General features: G+C 27.2%; 1 protein-coding gene across 2 annotated transcripts in view; it reads right to left on the bottom strand.

Moving 5' to 3' along the window:
• Positions 1-8,168: 8,168 nt before the first annotated feature.
• Positions 8,169-21,311, bottom strand: part of LOC142330201 (uncharacterized) — a 747,772-nt gene continuing 734,629 nt past the window's right edge. For both annotated transcript variants that reach the window (XM_075375326.1, XM_075375325.1), the window contains 3 exons: positions 13,049-13,248; positions 10,816-10,919; positions 8,169-8,773 (listed from right to left, as the gene is read on the bottom strand). In XM_075375326.1, coding sequence (XP_075231441.1) covers positions 8,404-8,773; positions 10,816-10,919; positions 13,049-13,248 — 674 coding nt within the window. In that variant the 3' untranslated portion in view covers positions 8,169-8,403. The remainder of the gene's footprint in view (positions 8,774-10,815; positions 10,920-13,048; positions 13,249-21,311) is intronic.

Here is a 21,311-nt window from a genome sequence, read left to right as displayed (position 1 = left end):
GGGCAAATATACAGCAAAATTATTTTAATGACTGATGATAAACAATTAGTCATATTTAGCCATATTTTCTAGTTAATAAAAAATAAACCTCTCAATTCTCTGTTTTTTCCTAATTGTTATTTTAACTTTTCACTCAGAGTATACACTGCTACACTTGCAAAACTGTTTATCTTACTTTGTAAACTGTTAAAAATCTAAGACCTGGGTATAACAAAATTAATTTATGATATATTATACGAATTAGAATGCTACTGTTTATTAAATAGACCTGCAAAATTTATTTCTACAAAATTGTCAAACATTAGTGAGAAGAATATAATTTATAAAGACAAACAATGTAGAACTGAGAATATTATATTATATTGTAATACATTATAAATGGAGTAGCAGCATTTGTTACCTAATAGGCATCTTGGCCATTATTTCAGATTTCCATGCAATCTCCTGAATAGAAAACAGAATTGTTTGTTAAATTCACACACTTCCTGACACAAACTGGAAAACCCCAATTCCCATTAGCTATCAGATATTAACAGTATAACATTATAAATGAAGTTGGTAAGGCAGCTGTTATGATCCTCATACCAGAGAAGAAGCAACTAAGAATAAGGAAAGTGTAAGTGTAAAAGGATTAATGATAAAGGAGAAGACTGATCCACAGAGGAATGTAATCCCTCTGGATGTAATTATTTTCTGAAAGTTTAATAATAATTATAGATTCCTAGAATATTTTGTTTTAGTATTAATAGATAAATTCATATTATTTACATTATATGCTGTTATATGAATTATTAATTTATTAAGTTAAAGAAATATAAAGAATAAACAAACTCTCTTAGTCATCTCTAATTAAAAGTGACTGATTAGTTAATAATAAATTATTCTGTTACTAAGCACAATCACAAATATAATTCTAAATTAATGTATAATATACCTGAGCCAATTGCCATTATATAATTTTAATTATTCATTTACATAATTTGTAATAAGCGAATTAATATATTTCATATGAAATGTAAAACACAACAGTTTCCATAATGTACAGGGCACACACTAGAAATATAAAGAACTGAATAAATTTTTTAAGTATCAAATTACAATAAATAGGAAACAAATAACAAATAAAAATATAACTAACTAATTGTTCTAATTATTACATTAAAAAGCAAATCATATTTTCTCATTCCAGAATAATAACACTAATAAGCAGGGTTTAAATTACATAGGTGATAAAAATGATTTACTAAAGAAATTGATATAACATAATAAACGGGATAAACGTAAAATTATAAATAAAATAAATATTTAATAATAAATAATTAATGTTATAATCATTAATTGTGTTATGTTTTACACAAAAAAATTAAATAAAATGTCCAATAAAAATAAACCTGGCAGTAAAATGTATAATAACTACAGAACATATGCAAGGTTATAATTATTATTATAAACAAGTGCCAAATTACATATATTAACTATATAAAAATAAATAAATAAAAACTTTTCAAAAATAAAGACATTTAATTTTAGAAATTGATAATTAAAAATTCATATCCTAAACACATGAAAAATTACACGTAATGTAATAATGAAATATCTTACTAGTAATTATAATAATTAATGAACAATTAAAATATTTAAATTACAATTTGCTCAGGTATACAGTTAATGCCCAGTAATCTAGCAATTCAGTTCAGGTGAATCAGAATATTTATCCTCTGGGTTCTGAGATCTGATCTGGGTTCTGCATCAAAAATCAGTAGGGATGTTTTCCAGGAAATTTTGATTGAAACACTGAGAGGCCCCTCTCAGAGGGGTTTGAAGTTTTGTAAAATATGCCTGTCTGAATTGGTAGAGTACTCAATCGCCCATCCACTTAATTTAATGATCAGTACATTATTTCACAAGACTTATTTAAAAAGAATGTTAGAAAAAGTGTATTGTTTCCATGACAGACTGCTAGCATCTCTGTCTTTCATCTAGAAGGTTCCGGGTTTGAAAACCAATTAGTCATGAGATTATTTTATATGATTCAAAATTTTATACCATATTCCCACACATAAGCATTTTAAGCTTACATGATAAACTAATCATCTAAAAACAAAAGTCTGGAGTAGATTCATATTACAAAACTTAAAATGTTAGTAGACAATAGAAACAGATAAGTGCAGAAATAAAAATGCTATTTTATATTAACTTTGAAGTTTCTATTTGCTATCATTAATTTTGTAGATAGAAAGATGGTGATACATCAAAGATTTTCAGCAGTTTTACTATAGCATCTATTACAATTAACTTAATGTGAACTCTTAATGTGAACATTAATCAAATGTTTGAAAACCAATTAGTCATGAGATTATTTTATATGATTCAAAATTTTATACCATATTCCCACACATAAGCATTTTAAGCTTACATGATAAACTAATCATCTAAAAACAAAAGTCTGGAGTAGATTCATATTACAAAACTTAAAATGTTAGTAGACGATAGAAACAGATAAGTGCAGAAATAAAAATGCTATTTTATATTAAGTTTGAAGTTTCTATTTGCTATCATTAATTTTGTAGATAGAAAGATGGTGATACATCAAAGATTTTCAGCAGTTTTACTATAGCATCTATTACAATTAACTTAATGTGAACTCTTAATGTGAACATTAATCAAAATGTTAAACATCACAGTAAAATAAATTTTTATAAAACATTTTCCCTTGTTTCTTTTCTTATATGATTTTTATGTTTTTAGCTGACGATTTCTCAGAAATAGAAATATTGATTAAAAAATGAGTTAGCATTCTTTTTCAACGAATTTAAGATAGCAAACAAAAATACCAATTTGTAAAATAATATTTTTCAAACTGTACACATCTACATCTGTTTCTATCATCTAGTCACAGTCAGTTTTGTAATATGAAACAATTTCTAGACTTTCATTACATTCTGTATAATAATTATTTAAAAATTAAATAATATATTACACAGGATAATTTTATAACTAAGTAACCAACTTTTAATTTGACACATATGAGAGAGCATGTTTGCTCTATTTACTCTTTAAATTTAAGTAGATTTTAGTATTTTTATTAAAAACATATATTAAGCTATCGATAAAGAATGTATACTACAAAAGGATTTCTGTGAAAGAAAAAAAGGGACACGTAATGTAATTAGAATTACTTATTGTACACATTATAATGTATTTTCATAAAATGTTTATCAAATATAATTTAAAGTTGCATTTAAAAAAAAAATATCCTTTTATTGTAATAGTTAAAAAAATGATCCTAATCAATTTTAAGGAGACGAGGTTGTCCAAGATATTAAACAACATTATTATGGGAATATAGAAATTAACTGCGGTTACCTAAACTCCATGTAGAATTGGTTTTATATATTCCAACTATATATAAGTGATTACTTATATAAGTATAAATGACACTAATTTATGTTACATTACTGATAAATGCTCCATTATTTTCTTCACTACAACTAACTTGTACAAGACAGCATTAATAAAATTTATAATTAAAATAACATTATTTTATAATAATGGTTACTTTAAAATATAATGTTATGATCTAGAACCATTTTATGTAAAATTATTCATAAACATATGTACACGATTTTTTAATATTAATAAAAAATACAATAATAATATTTTAGTGGTAATGAATAACTCAAAATTTTTGCCTTTATTTATTTGAATAATGAGGTGTTTCTAAAACTTCTAAGTTCATTTAATTTCTCTTTTGTTAATTAATAAGGAAATTTTAAGGCATCTAAGATTATCAGTTTAATTTAATTAATCAACATTCACATCCTTTAAGAGGGATTGAGGGAGGGAGAGAGGGAGAGAGAGAGAGAGAGAGAGAGAGATGAAAGAAAAAATACATGGATAAGTATATAACATACATACAGTAATAAGATAAAGATACTAATAATTATAAGATAAAGATAAATTAAGGTAAAATTCAAGTGTAAGAATGGTTTAAATCAAGGAACTTAAATTACAGAAAAAAAATAAAAATAAAAGAAACACAATTTTAAAATTATTTATGAAAAAACACAAAATCATAAACATAAATATATTCTAATATAACTTCTACTGACAAAATGACCGAATGGAATTAACATTTTTTTAGAAAAAAAATTATTTAAATAGTTATGTATAAAATTTATTTTACACTGTATAATATCTTAAAATAATGCATTAAATAAGCTAGGTATATTACTGAATTTTATATAATAATAATTTTATAAAATTAAGATTACAATACTAGGTCATTCAAAATTCATCTAAAATTTGAATGATTTAATAAAAAAACTTCTGTTACTGTCTATGTCTTTTGTGATTTAGCCATTTACATTACATAGCATATAAAAGCTTTTTGTTTGGGCTTGTTATACAAAATAAACCCACATAAGGGCAAATATGCTTTATTTCCTTTTTGAGAATGATTTGAAAAATTTAATCTAAAACAAAATCAGCAGCAGAGTTAAGGTGCAGTAAAACAAAAATAAAAATATGATTATTGTACAGTAATTGAATGGAAAAGTTTGACTAATACTCAACTAATAAAACTTTTACAGGATAACAAAATGCTATTGCTTTAATAAAAAATAATAATACTACAAACAATGAATTGTGATAACAATATTTTAATAATAAAATGTTTTATAGTTATCTATCCAGGTACTGATTCTCCATCTTTCAAACATAATTTACAGACAGGAAGACTTTGCTGTAAGAAACAAGTAATGCAGAAAAAAACAGATGACCTTCAGATATGGAAAATAATAGAGTATGAATAATTTTTTTACTTTGGTCTCTAAGTTGACCGACTTCATTTAAAGACAGTGTAATTTTATAATGGTGAATCAAAATGTACAATACAAAGATTATAATAATACAAAATCAACCTTTACCTTCATGACCTTGAAGATAATTCAAATAAATAATAAGTTAGAGATTCATGAGGCTGACCTTGAATAGAATATCTTTTGTTATCAGATTTACTGAAACAATATATAGAGTATAACTATATACTCCAGCAACATACAAAACCACATCTAATAGACTAAAAAGACTAATCAAAGTAATCACTGCCTCAGTTGCTGCTATTGTTGATGGAATTTTGTCTAATGACACATCTGGCAAAACCATGACATCTAGAGATATTTAGATGGATTTGATCATCAAATTGTATCTTGTATCTTAATATTCAGAAGATGAATTATGTTATTTGGGTCATTATATAAATGCCTTAAAACTGCTTTTAAGTGATGAACTGTGTCTGGTCATTGGATTAAATGAATCGTGAACTTTCTGATTTGCTACTAACATCATCAATTTTTAACTGTTTATAAACATAAAAAATACATGAATTTGGTTTTGTTATAAAAGTTTAAATATTTGATTGTGTATAGAATTTTTTTTTCTTATTTTAGAACATACAAACTTATTATATTTTCAAGATAATTTTTTTATAATGTATTTTTTAAAAAGATGTAAAATTAAAAATTATAAATGACTCCTTTTTAAATTAATAGAAGTTGCTCACTGTTGAATTAATTTTAAAGTGGATCATTTATAATTTGCAAAAGCCAATACTAATAATAATAAAAAATAATAAACAAATGTTTCAATTTACTGACCTAATTTTAATTTTACTCTAATTTTGTTTATCTGCATTTCTTAACATGCTGCTACACCATCACAGTTTATCTGATGTCCATTTGAACCTGTTAAAGTCAGATGATTAGCTTTATTATAACTTAATTTTTATGCTAAAAGTTATAATTTTTAGGGAAAATGCAATAATGTTTATTGGAATAAATTTATTTTTTTCAAATTTTATATAATAAAACATTTAAAGCTGTTCTATTTTTCGTTTAAGATTCAATTATATGAATTTCTGATTATCTGAATCACAGCCATCAAAAATTAAGTTGGATGATTTAAGTTCTACTTAATTTATATTTACGGTAAATTAAAAACAATTTACATCATTAAAAACATTACACAATTACCTTTTTCAAGAAAATGATAATGAACTTGTTAATCTATTTTCAGAACAGTAGTAAAGCAATTTCCAGATCAGCACTATATTCTTTGCTGTTTATAAGTGAAAATCTATACATGTATTCCTTATATTTAAACATTCAAAAAAGCAAAATCAAGAGAATCTAATTTTTTATTTTTGTAAAAAAGCACCTAAATCATTTTATAAAATTCTATGTCACATTAAAATAAGAAAAAATATTAATGGAAAATTCCAGTCTCTAAATGTTTGGTACCAGGCTTGATTCCAAACCATACTTCCATGTTCCAAATTTATCACAAAAAAATATTATAATCTATTTCATCATTTCATCAAAGTTAAAAAAAAATTAAATCAAACAACCATTACTATTTTCTGCTTATATCTACTCATGTTATTTTTATATGTTACTGATTATTTTTATTTTTAATGAAAAATGAGATCCTATGCACCCATTAATCTTTCAGAATGATTTTATTGGTGTAATTATTCCATAAAGTGCATAAAAATTCAAGAGAAAAATGAGTTTGCTTTTTTCATACTCTATTAATGTAAAATGCCAGAATAAATAGCTTACAAAAATCTATTTTTCAAACTAGCACAGCACAGATTCCACTGTACTTTTATGTATATAATTAGGTGCCATAATCTAATGGTTGTACATGATAACAAAGGCACAAGACTCAAGAATAGCATAGGCATTACCAAGAATAAAAATTATCTCATAAGAGAAATAAAGTGGTTTTCTTTTATTTTATTCACTGGATCATTGTTACATATCAACATGCCAAGCTTGCCTTTTTAAATGTAGGTAAATGTACCTGCATTTTTTTTTGTTATATACATTTAAATTATGTAAAGTAGTTTTTTCTTTTTTTTATAATTAAAAGTTAATTAGAGGATTACTATTACTTTGTTTAATCATGATTAGTGTAAAGTGCATCATTGGTATTTAGTTAATAATATTATTTTACTATTCCTTAAATTTGTAAAATGTAATTGTTGTAAGCAATCTGACATGAGTCACTAATCACTCCTGAAAATATCAAAGCCATTTTTGATAATAACAAGCATAGGCTTATTAAGAAAAGTGAGGAGTGAAATAGCTTCCTGAAGCCTTCTTCATTGAGTCAAAGGTATAGCTATGTAGTGACTTGTAGCAATTTAGTCCTATAAGTAAAACCTTCAACCTACATATACTACAAGTACAGCTGTGTATTGAACTCAGATCCATTACACTTAGGTGGTTTTTAAATACAACACAGTTATAAGAAAGATTGGGATACATAATATAAATCAGTAAATTAATATACTAAAACTTTTTCTCCAATAAATGAGACACTAAACATCATATTTTCTTGGCTTATAAAGGATAATTTCCAATACATTAAAAATATTATTTTATATTTCTATAAAAATGGAAAAACTTTTCTTTTTTTTTGGTAGAAGTTGCTCAGTATGTCCTTGGATATGTAAATAATCTTAATTTAAAATTTGTGTATTTAAATGAAATATATAAGGTTCAAATAATAATTTCTTTTCATGTGTAATTTTACCTATGGAAAGTAAAAATAGCTCATAATTTGTTTACAATTCAATATATAGTTTGTATACCAAGATTTTATTGAAAATTTTTATAAGAAATTATCTTTGTAATCTTACCTAACCTATAAAATACCTTTTTTATTTATTTTTTTTGCATTACTTCTGTTGCAAAGCTATTAAAGGATGTTATAAATATATAAATTGTAGATGTATTTTCAAAAAAAATTTCCAAAACATAATGAATTATTAATTACATCAAAGAGTAATCAAGTTCCATTACTTGATCAGTGTAACAGGATATAAAACATATATCAAGAATCAAATTCAGAAAAATGAACATCAAGCTAAAAACATTGGTTGATATTTTAACAGCCATATGCTCTACATATCATCTTACAAAACCCCAACATTTTTATATTACGATAAATTTACTTTCTTAGAACATGGAAGTAAAAATAAAAAACATAACAAAAATAGATTATTTAAACAAAGCAAGTATCTAACAAAACAATGCTGATAATCATTACAATATAACTGCATAATAATATTCACACTGTAATTTATAATATTTAAATAAAACTTAAGTTTCTAATATTATATCAGCCACTTAAAATTCACTAATTAAATAAGCTTTGATCTTTCATTATAATTTTATCTTTTTTTTAACAAGCATACATATATAAATTTATATAACATGCTGCTTCATTTGTTTGTTTTATGTGCATGCAGCGCATTTATTAGTATATGCATATATGTGTAATATATGTATACGCATATATGTATATATCTACGACTGTCATTAATTATTTTTATTATTAAGTCTCTACTGCATGTATTTCTGTATTGTTAGCATTGTTAATGAGTGCTTCATGTTCTGTAGGCGATAAAACCGTAGCATTTGATGGTCGTTGAGGAAGTGTTGATGTTACACTAGAACGTGGTGTAGTATTTGATTTGGCAGTACAAGCTGTTGTAGAAACAGTAGATGAACTTTTATTGTGACCATCTTGTTGATTTAATGCGACTGTGTCCAGACTGGATCTAGGTTTACCATTTTCAAGTTCTCCTTCTTTATGATGTCGATGATGCCGTTTTCTAATGGCCCAAGGTAGTACACAACATCGTACCATGCCCAATATTATACCAAATAATGTTAGGAATGCGCCACTACCCAAAAGAAGAAATCTGAAAAAAAATTAAACGTAAATTTATTAGAAGACATAGTAATGTATGAATGGCATAAAATGTATAAAGTGCTTTAAACATTTTCTAGTAAGTATTGCTTTAGTTTTGATGGTTCTGCATTTCACTTCTTAAATTTACCAGAAGAATGCACTGCTCACCATTAAAACAACTCACCACTGTCCAGCTTAAGTTTAAACATTCTTCTTTATTCTTAAATTTTATTTTATCATTGTTATAAATATTGTTATTCATCATATAATGGTAACGGAAGAAACTGGATCTTGCTATGAAAAAATGGTACTCAAGCGGTTTAAATGCAATAATTAAATAGTATGCAGATGTTATCAAAGACAAGCGAGTGGCCAGTTTGTCTTGAAAACAACAGAGGTCCGGTTTGTTAATATGAAAGAGGGACATACCAAAACTAGTAAAGAGATAAAGTACAAATTTCAAGTCGTTCTTCAATGAAAGAGGTTGAACCTGAGAATTCGAAGCATAAGAGAAACTAAGAAGGGGTTGTTGTGGTGGCTAATAACAAGGAGACAGTCAAAATTATATTGGACTCGTTAAAGGATGAGAAAAGTGACATGAGAGCCAATCCAAAAAGAAAGAGGGATCTAACAATGATAGTTTACAATATTGATCGGTGTCTAGCTGAGGATAAGGTGATGTCTCTCATTAAAGAGCAGAACATCCAGTTGAACGATGCTGCATTTAAGCCCGTGTGTCGGTTTTTATTTAAAATAGGTAGGCAGGATGCAGAGCACTACCACGAGGTGTTTGAGGTGGGTCCTTCATTGTTGAAGACCTTCCTCACTGCGGGAGGATGTTCATCAATTCTACTTCTTGCAGAATTAAGGTGTATGTTGATGTTCAGCAGTGTTTTAGTTGTTGTCAGTATGGCCAAATGGCTAAGTTCTGTAAATTGCCCGTTATCTGTGCCCACTGCTGTGAGGAGGGACATAAGTGCAAGGACTGTAGGACTGCTATTGTGTACAAATTGTAAAAGGTTGAGGAAAGATCATAAGTTCTCTGTCGATAGCAAAGAGTGTGGATTATATTTGAGAGATGTCAAAATGTAATTTATTTCTCTTGATGGTTAGTTTGTTTGGTTGAATGCACAGAGTGCTTATATCGTTCAAATTGAGGTGAAGTACCTTAGATCGTAAGCTAAATGTTGTTTTGTTGTAGCAACCATATATTACATCTGATGACCAGCTGGGTTTTGTGGGATGGAAGCAATTTTATTGTGGTTCTGCAGCATGTCCGTTGTTTTGTGCAGAAGAGAAATAAGTTGCGTCTTATTGAGGCAGCTCTCTAACAATCACCATGTTGTTGTTAGGGTTAATATTCAGAACTTCTATATGATTTAAATTCTTATTTCCAGTATTAGGACCCTGATGAGCGTCATCTTGAGGTCTGGGAGAAAATTCTTCAGTTTTCAGAGCATAGTTCTATTATTATTGGTGCCGATGATAATGAAATGGTGCCATTGTTATTGCTAATGCTAAATCTCTTACGTGGCATAGTGATTATACTGATGAGAGTAGTGAATAGGTTTCGTCCACACTGCATATGCAATTTATTGTTTTATTATATTATATGCAAGCAATATATTAATACATATAATTTTTTAATTATAACCAAGTTCAAGTCACTTAATGTAATATGAATCAAGATTGTTAAGCTCCAGAAACTAGAAACAAAATAAGTAAAAGCCTGTTGGTAATAAAATGATTCCATGATTTGAGTTTTAAGAATCATATCCAAGGAAAGTGATGAGCTTCTGGTCATAAATAATCTGCTGAATAAAAGAGTAATTCATCCTCAGTACGTTTAAAAAAAAAACTCATGTAATAAACATATGTACTATAAGACTCTACTAGGCTAGCAAAATAGTGAAATGGTATTAATAAAAAAAAAAAAAAAAAATAAATAAATAAATCAAATGTAAATAGATTATTAAATACAAAATCAGAAAAAAATTGCATAATTCATCATTTTAATGTTTTATATGATATCTAAATAAAAGTAAAACCTACCTGTGCTGTGTTGCATCAGCTTTTGGATTCAACTGTACTAATCCAACAATAAGTAATACAGCACCCAACAATAATTTCACTACAACTATGTGTAACAAGGAAACCTAAAACATATAAATTAGAATATATTAAAAAAAATGTCCAGTGACTTGCTTGTAAAAAAAACAAAAAATAACAACCAATTCCAAATTTTTAACAAGGTAATACATTACCTCACTGATCAGTAAGATGGAATGTAATTTGGAAAACATTTAAAATAAAGATACTATTTTTAAATAAAAAAAAAATGCTTCCAGAAGATCTTTTCACAATTATTCATTTTTTTATTATTGGTGTTGCAGATGATGCTTGATTTAAAATAATTAATACAGATGTTATTTGTAGTCAAATAATTTATTTGAATTACGTTGTTTTTAACATTATGTTGCTTTAATTGCAATTATGTTTCAGCACAAGAGATAACGCACATAATTTAGTTAGTATTAATAAATTTATGATAAATAGAAAGCATAACCTGTGTGCGTTTTTGTGTAGACCTGCATTCTGCTTTTGATAGAATTGACTAGCATGCTATTTTTTATAAACTCTTAGAATATGTTGTCTTCAAAAATGGTAGCTGTTTTTAAAAAAATGTAAAAAGGTATGCAAGTGACAGCTTGGAATTTCAAGGGTTTAACAGAAACATTTGAAACAACTACTGGCCTCAAAAAAGTTTCCCATTGGGTCCTTTTCTATTTTCATTATTTCTGAATGACCTGGAAAGTGCTGTTGAGGGAGGCATAAACATAGCAGATATCCTGTTGAAGCTAATGCATTGCATGGATGATGTTATTTTTTCAGCTGATTGGATTTCATTGCAAAAAATACATTCTGAGTGAATCAAAATATAATTTCTTTTCTGTTTTGTGTGGTATTTTACGTCAAGATGCTGCTATTTAAAGATTATTATGGGTTACAATAATTTCTTTTGTTGTTAATAATTTATTTCAATTAATATTTTGAATTTGGATCTAATAGTAATTTTCTTTTTTTTAAATTTTACTTGTAATTATAAACATATCATCCATTAATTTCATAAATTGAGATAAATTATAACAAAGTGTACATAACAGATGTACTGGAAAATATATCTAGAAAAAAAAATTGTTAATTATTTATTTATAAGTAAATATCAAACAAAATCCTTTTGAAAATAGTAGAAGTGAATAACCCTTCTACAAAGTTTAATACTGATTTTGTTAAGTGTAATCACAGTGTGAAAAAACTTTTAATGTTGTACTAATTTTCATCAGTTATTATAAATTTCTTAAAAGTATCAGATTTTTTTTTAGTGAGATGTGTGGGCACTGACTGCTGTGATTATTTAGCTTAAATGCAAATTTGTAGTGTATGAAAAATACCGTGGCCTGACTGGGATTTGAACCTAGGACCTCTGGGTGAAAGACTGAGATGCTACCTCTCACACCACGGATTTAAATTCTATTAAATAAACCAAATAATACACAATATTAAGGTATGGTATATCTTCCCTTAATTTTTCATGAAAGTACTTTCGTGGGTACCTGCATCCTCAGTCAAAACTGAAATAATTTCATTTTTGCATAATAAAAATATTAAATTAATGAAAATTGCATATTAATTTCAATGAGTGCCGCTATTTGTTGCAGTTTTTATAAGACCATCTTCCTCAAATACTATCTGATGGTTTATCAAATTGAGATTTTGTTTGTATTTTATAAAATGTAATATCTTTCTAATATATTTAATTTTGTCATCTTTATTAATTTCAAATATTTATAACTTTGTGTTAATATCAGAAATAAAATGTTTAATATTTATTAGATGGTCTGCAGCATTAAATAAACCAAATTTATTATTTTTGTAATTTCTATAATGTTCAAAAAATTTAGTTTTAAAGGATAAATTTGTTTTTCCTATATAAATACCATCTCAATCATTACATTTAATTTTATAAATTTGACACAGATTGTTTAGTGACATAGTTTTATTGACATATTTCTTATAATAGTGATGATACCTTTATAAATTTGGAATCTTCTTGGTTACTTTTTAATTTAATTTTATTAATATACACACATCTCTCTCTCTCTGTGTGTGTGTGTGTGTGCATGCATGCATGCGTATATATGTACATGTAAGTATTTTAAAAAAATAACAAATGGTATCAGATAGAATTCTATTCCTAATAATCATTAATAAAATTATATCATACCTTGCCACATACGTACACTTCTGGAGGCGGTTGTGAACATGTAACTGATGGAGGGCTCTGTAATGGGCTAGGAGTTGGTGAACGACTTGGCGGTGACTGCAGATATAATAAACTTGGTCTTTTTGTTCGTTTTTCTTGTCTTCTACGTTCATGCCTTACGGCAACTGCAGGCATAGCACCAATCATGTCTAGCTCTCCGGCTGTAAATAAATATTTATAACCTTTTTTTTTATAATTTTATGTAGCTTCATCAATCTTATTAGATTTAATAGCCATTTCTGGTTTTATTGTACTATTATGTAAACTTTACAGATTCATAGGGAAATTTTTAAACTATAGGGAAAGAAAATTATTAATTATTATATAAATATAATAATTTATATAATTTTACATATTTTCATATGTAAAATTTTTAAAACCAATGCTGTCATTATTTTTTGAATGTAAGTAAATGCATCTAGCAATATAAATATTTTTTAATAATTATCAAACACAGAAATAAATACAGAAAAGAAGGTCCTGCAAAAGATGATCGACTCTATCCATTTGCAATCTTGTAGTTCCTATTTACCTGCAACACCTCAGACAGTAATCATATGAAAAGACAGAAAATATGAAGCGAGGAAAAACAGATGTATGCAGCATTACTTTTTGATCTCATCACTTTTCAACAAAGTTAAATGGTGGTGACTTCAGATTACTTATGGCACATACTGTAAGCAAAATGTTTAATTACCAATAAAATTGTTTCAATAAAAACAAATTAATCAAATAATGTAGAAAAAGAGAGACAGTTTTTTTATATAAATGCTTACCTGTATTTATTTGTGTGTTCCTTACTGTGATAAACATTTCTTCTCATGGATGTACACTTAGATTTTCTTTTTTTATCAGTATTTGCATTCTTATCTAATTGTATTCAAAACTTTGTATTCCTATTAGTAATAAAGAGATTTCAGTATAGACACTAATTCCCAGATTAGATTCTAAAAAAAAACATTAATAAAGTTGAATATTGAAATCATAGTTACATGATTAATTTTTTACAGACCACTTACACAAGGTCTTATCATAGGCCCTTACACTAATACACTTCAACAGAGTAGAACTCAGTTGGGTGTGTATACACATGCATACTGGGGTAAATGAGAAAGCAGAATTACTGATGAAAGAGGTAATTGGTGTTCACTTGGACACCAATTACTGGATCAAGCTGTCCTGCATTACACTATCTAATTCTATACTTAACTATGCAAATCTGAGAAAATTAAGATGCAACTAGACCTTTACTTAAACTCTGCAAACTTCTAATTGAAGAGCACAATAAGGATCCTAACATGTCTTTATGGATTACATAAGAAAAGACTTTAGAAGGTAATAAAATATTCAAGAAGCATTTGGAAACAGTGAGCCTTATATAGAGGAGCTAATTAGATAGATTGAATGAACCGTCCAATGAAATGGGAAGGAATTTTTGCCTGGAATATGAGGCGTATTGAAACCAATGAATATAACCTTTGAACTATTATTTTCTAACTAGATATTCTGATTTAATAAACCAGGTTTTGGGTCTTTTTACCAATATAAAAAGGATAACAGAATCAGAGGAATACACAAAAAGCCTTTCACATTTAGATGTAAAGGACTACATCTGCTGCTATTGAAATCTGAAATCCATTACTCATCACCAATCCCTATAAATATTTTAAAGTTAAATAAATATAATTATTTTAAAATATAAATAATTTTAATTTAACTGAGACAGAGAAAGAGAGAGATTGAAAGAAGGAGAAAGTTAACCAAAGTAAACAAAACAATTCAAATTCTTAAACAGAGAGTTTAGAATATTTAGATTATTATTTATTCATAAACATTTTTTTTAATATGTTTTTAGTTTTAGAATACTTATTATTACTCTCTTTTTTTTCAATTTAGTTTTAAATGTAAGTTGCAGTAGATGAACTACTCACATTAAATAATATATTTTAAAATGTGTTTCTTACAAAGCTCTTACAAGATAGTTTTCTCAAATTATAACATCATTTTTACATTAAATAACAGACATCTACTAAATATCACTTTGAAGTTTCTAGAGTTTAAGTAAGAGATCTAGTCTCTAAAGTCTCATAACTTCCTCAGTTCCTATAATCTAAATATAGATTTAACTAGTGTCATATTGGATGGCTTGGACCCAGTAACTGATGTTCAAGTATCTTTTCTATCAGAGATCTACACTGTTGATGTCCATGGTGTAATAATCCAATGGTTAGATAGTGCCATAGACAAGATCTATGGCGACCTTGTGTTTATTACTATATCATCACAAAAAATTAAGGGTAAAGTAAAAAACAACAAATAATTGTAAAGTAACTTAGAAACCTTGAAGAAAAAAGGTTGTAAAATGAATTATAGTGATTTTTAGGGGATTTTTCTGTAGAAAGAAATAAATAGGCTATATAATGAAGTCTAAGAAAAAGGCTGACTGTGTACTTTATTTATTTTCTGCCATTGCATATAATTATACAGATAAATATAAGAGTCTAGGTAATATAATTATGTCACATATTATTATTATTATTAATACAATGTGATTAATCATTATTTCTTTGGATTATTCATTAAAATTAAAGTAACTGGTTCCTATGTTCCAGAAATTTTTTTTGTGTGTAGATGAAATTGTCCTTCAGTCAGTCTACTGTTTCTTATAGGATTTCCAAGTGCTTTTAACAGGTACTCAGGTAAGTTGTTGTAGTACAGGACCTTTGTAGATTTTCCTGCCAATCAGATTCAGTTGCAGTTGATATAGGGTAGTGGAAAGTTTAAATTGTTTCTGCTGTTATATGGTGGATGTCTCCAAATCATTTATTTGTAGAGGATGAATACAGAATGAGTTCATATATACTTTTATATTATGCTATAAGATCTTGAGTTGTAAGATCTTGAGTTTTTGAAAAGTTTCTTGGGATTAGTTTATCTTGAGATATTTATAGAGTATGATATAAGGGAGCAAGGGCAGATGGATATTAATAAAGAAAGCAGATAATAAGCATTTGAGATTTAAATTATAACATTAGAGATTTACAAGCTATTTTTTTTTTATTTAATTAAATTTTTTTACATAAATTAGCAGGATGGACAGTGGTAGGAGTAAAACCATGCTAGTGGGATTTGGTAAGAAGGAAGTAGTAAAAAATAAGGAACACAAATGTAATTCAATTGGGGATTGGTTAAGTAAAGATTACCTTAAAAACATGAATAAAGTTAGTATGTAAGAACAACATGAGTATTAAAAGAAGCTTTGTGAGAATGAAAAAATGATAAGATGAAACAGCACTATTTTGTCTAAATCATGTGAACAATGATTGTGAAAAAAGTGTTCAGATCTAGTGAGTCATTAGACCAGGATAAAATTGAAATAATAACAAATAAAAATTATTAATTTAATTTTAAGTGTACAACAATTTTTGGTTATTAATAACAAAGTAAATGAACATGTACACATACTTAAATTAATATATACTGGTTAATTAATTTTTGAAAAAAATATATATAAAATTCAACATTGAATTTATTTACTAATGAAAAAAATTATTTAAAGAATAAAAATGTATAATGACTCTCAAATCATGGTAAATTATTTGTCAAGAAGATTATTTTAAAGTTAATTTGTAGCTCCTTCTTCAGTTAAGTTACCAGTGGTGCTAGTAATTACACTAGCAACCAACTACAGGCTACAACTGGAAATTCAGTTCCAAAACTACAGTTGGAACTTCAGTTTCAAAATTATCTTCTGGGAGAACAATTTAATGTAATTTGAAAATTAATTAATAATTCAACATTTTTTTAATGCTATCACATTTTGTTATATTCATCAATGAAGAAAAACAAGTAAATATTCGTATGATTTCCTTCAGAAATGAAAAAAGGGACTATTGTTACATGATGAATTAATGTTAAATAATTTTTATTGGACTGTTACTTAGAAGAGTACGGGTTTGTAGCTAGGTTTAGGTTCATTACTATTTTATTAATTGAAAAGCCACAATGGCACAGGAAGGCTTGTCATGATAATGCTTAAGTTAATTACTTACTTATAGCTGGAGGAGATAACAGAGGTATTTTTTGAGAAATACTATTTTTATCCATATTCTTGATCGAAGCAAAAAAGTAACACTTTCTTATTATTTTTGGAGATCTTTAAGTGTATTTTTATTACTTATTATTACAAAATATTTATCTAATATTTAAATGCAAAAGTGAGATCAAAACAAGACTGTGCCAAGGCGATGGACTCTCACCGCTACTATTCAACTGTGCTCTGGAAATGGTAATGAGAGAATGGCTCAAAAAATGCCCCCCAAAAATAAAAATAGGCCAAAAAAGCAAAGCAAACTGCCAGTTTTGCTGACAACTCAACAATGTTAGCAAATGACATCGACGAAGCTAAAACACAGATATTAGAACTTCAAAACATTGGAAATAAAATTGGTCTCATAATACCATTTGAAAAGACAGACATTATGCCCTCAAAACCAACACAATTAAAAGAACTAAACAGAAATGGTAATAAAGTAAAAATAATAACTCAATTTAAATACCTCAGAGACATAACAAATAACCTAAACAAAATAACCTCAATCCAAACAAGAACTAACAAACTAAGTAAAGCACAAAAATTAATTTGGTACACCTAAAGTAAAATAGGTCTAACCATAAACGTAGAAATAAGACACTACAAGACAATTATAAAACCAGAAGCCACATATGTAGCAGTAACACTTCCAATGAACAATCAAAGATTGACAGACTCTAGAAAATCAAAAGAAGAACTGGAAGAACCTGCATCAACAAAAAGTACCAGAAAGACAGGTAGTGGTGGTTCATGCAACAACAAAGTCATTTACAAAGAGTTCACATCACATCAGTGATACCATGTGAAAGAGGAGACTAGTATTCATTAGAAAGTTCCTGAGGATGCAAGACTTCTAAAACAGCTGGTACAGTACAATTTTGACTCAAAAAACACCAAGATTGGATGCAGATGAATCAGAGAAATTAGAGAGGATCTAAAGGAAATCAACCTTACACCAGAAGACGTCTAAGACAAGTTAAAATTAAATGAAAAGATCAAGAACAAAAACACACTTACAAGAAAGAAATTCACAACATGAACATTTTCAACACCAGAAAAGGGATGTAGATCAGAACATATAAAAAAGTACTAGGAGGACTGCAAGGCCAAAACAGTCCCTTTGAAGAGATTTGGATAATTGACTAACTACAGTAATCCTATTTGGTCATAAAAGATGAAAAAAAAATGCAAAAGTTTTGGCCGGTTCTGTCTGTCTGTCTGCAACAGCATCACATGAGAACCAAACAACTGAATGCTTTCAAATTTGCAGATACATTTGTGTTATTCTAGAGAAAGTTTTAATTCATAGATTGAGGTCCCCCCCCCCGCTTTATGGTTTTCCTTATCAAAAGTATGTATACTTTGATACTATAGTTACTACTATATTGTCTTTAGTAATTTATTTCTTTTTCAGGTATTTGTAAAGTCTGTATATTTTAATTGTTATTTACTGGTATTATTCTCACAACCAGCAAAATAATGAACACAACAGGAGTCCAGCAGGAGGTAAAGCCCCCTGGCTAGATGGGAAGGGTGAGGGAAGCGAGCTCTGACTGGCTAGTAAATATACATAAATCAAAATGACTTGGTACTTAATGGTATTCTATTAAAATGATTCAAACTGTTTTATTTCAATGTTTTAATACTGTAATTCTATTCTGATTATAGATTGAGAGTTGTAGGCATGATTGCATTATTATACTTTTTAATCATTTGAGATTAATTAACTGCCAAAATGAACAAGCTGTTAATATGTCAATGAGTGTTAATGAAATAGAGTTTTTTTAATAATTGAAAAACATAAATTATGTGTTTGAGCCACAATGCATACAGTATGAGATAGAAGCATAGTGTAACAAACTGGGCAACATAACCGCAAAAAATTACTCTAGTGTGCTTTTCATAAGGTCTTGTAATATTTAAAATTAGTATTGCCAAAATGTTTTCTGATTAAATACTTGCTATAATTTTTAAAATGTCTAGCACTAATTTTTGTGTATGTAGCAACAGAGTATGTGGAATTTAATATTAAGTAAGAATGCTATTATCCAATTTCAATTACATACAAGAACTTTTACTATGGTAATAAAGAATTCAAATTTTATAATATTATTTATTTGCTTGAATTAAAGCATTATACACAATATAATAATATTTTTATAATACACATCATTATATAAAAAATGTAATAAAAAATACATGAGTTAACACCAAAATAGAAGTACTAAAAATTATTTATGAAATATTAACAAAAAAAGAAGTATATTTTATTTCTTTTTAAACAACCTGCTGCACAAAACTTGAAATAACTTTCATAATATATTTAAATAAAAAAAACAAAATTAAATGTAGATTAGTAAAAATACACAAGTTACAATATTTCATCTAGAAATGTAATGCAATATAATATAAAAGTAATTAAATCACAGTAAGATAATATAATTATAAAAATTTTTAAAGTTGATTTTGTAAACCTGTAAAAATATAGTAATATTTGTTCTTATGATTGTTTTAACTGATTAAAAACAGAACAAACTATAAAGTTCTATTTAAATAATAATTGCTTGATAAATAAGTAGTAATAATAATTCTTTTTTTTCATGTTAATTTAATAACTTTTAATAAAATTCATCAATATTTAATCTCTTTTATATAATATTAACAATAAATAAGATGGCAGGATTGTGAGAATGATTTTATAGATAATTTAGAAAAATCCACTTGCCAATAATTTTAAAATACTGTAAATAAATAAATATATTCTTTTAATATCTTTACAGAAACATTATTTTTGACCATCTCATTGTTACAGTCAGTAGTGAATTTAACAGCTGAACCAAAGAAAGGTTCTGCAGTTAAATTCCGTTCTAAAATCTGCGAAAATTTAAAATGATTCAAAGCCCAATGTAGACAGTAATGATTTTAACTATATACTAAAGAATAAATGATGAACAAAATATCTTATTGTTTAAAAAAGTGAGAAACTACTTTTTTATTATAATACTCTCTCATAATTAGTTGCTTTATATTTAAAAAAAAATAATAAAAAAAGAATCATAAAAAAATATCTAAATTAAAAACCAGTTAATTCAATTATAATTAAAATTAAAATTCACTTTTGTCATTTTGTTGATGACCCCTTCATTTGTCATAATTTTAAAAATTGCATTAAATGCTAATCACATTTAATATAAAATATTAAAATTACTTTAACTGCATAATGATGTTGTATCTTAGTAAATGGTTTATACCTCAATCGTTTGTTTTTACGTGCCACACAATTCTACAGAAGATGGGTGAGAGTTTTCTTAAAGGAAGATTAAACATATTTTCAGTGGACCTTTAGTATCTGGGTTGAAAAGAATTTGTAGAAAAGTTTTTGTTAGAGCTTGTCAGTGAAAAACAATTAATCTGGATAAAGATAACCTAGAATTCTAAGGAATGATAGATTCTCACTGCCAGGGAACCTTAAATTCCTGTTTTGGATTAGGTTGATTGTCTCATTCAAGTCCCTCCATGGACAAATGGAGATCCAGACTATCTTAGCTCCTTAACCCACCGGGTTGGTCTAGTGGTGAACGCGTCTTCCCAAATCAGCTGATTTGGAAGGCGAGAGTTCCAACGTTCAAGTTCTAGTAAAGTCACTTATTTTTACACGGATTTGAATACTAGATCGTGGATACCGGTGTTCTTTGGTGGTTGGGTTTCAATTAACCACACATCTCTGGAATGGTTGGACTGAGACTGTACAAGACTACACTTTATTTACACTCATACATATCATCCTCTGAAGTATTATCTGAAAGGTAATTACCGGAGGCTAAACAGGAAAAAAGAAAGACTATCTTAGCTCCAAATTGTTAAAACTCCAATCTGGACCTAACTCCAAACTGGATCTAAGATATTTGCCGCATTAATTTCTTACTAATTCTGTTGTAGACTGGGAGTGTCATCCTAGTAATTTTCACTTTTTTTATAAGTCTTCTAAATGATTAATTTTAGTTACAGCCAAAAAATCAACATCTTTGTAATCCCTAACATATTCGTGATATTACAGGAAGTGGGTGGTAATGCGTGGAGAGGAAATTAATGGTTAATGGACGGAGTGAGCATTAAAAATGGTTTATCAAA

The sequence above is a fragment of the Lycorma delicatula genome, chromosome 9 (assembly GCF_047948215.1).
Source record: "Lycorma delicatula isolate Av1 chromosome 9, ASM4794821v1, whole genome shotgun sequence".
NCBI lineage: Eukaryota > Metazoa > Arthropoda > Insecta > Hemiptera > Fulgoridae > Lycorma > Lycorma delicatula.
Note: the sequence above shows the minus strand (reverse complement) of the source record. Positions and strands in the feature narration are given on the sequence as shown.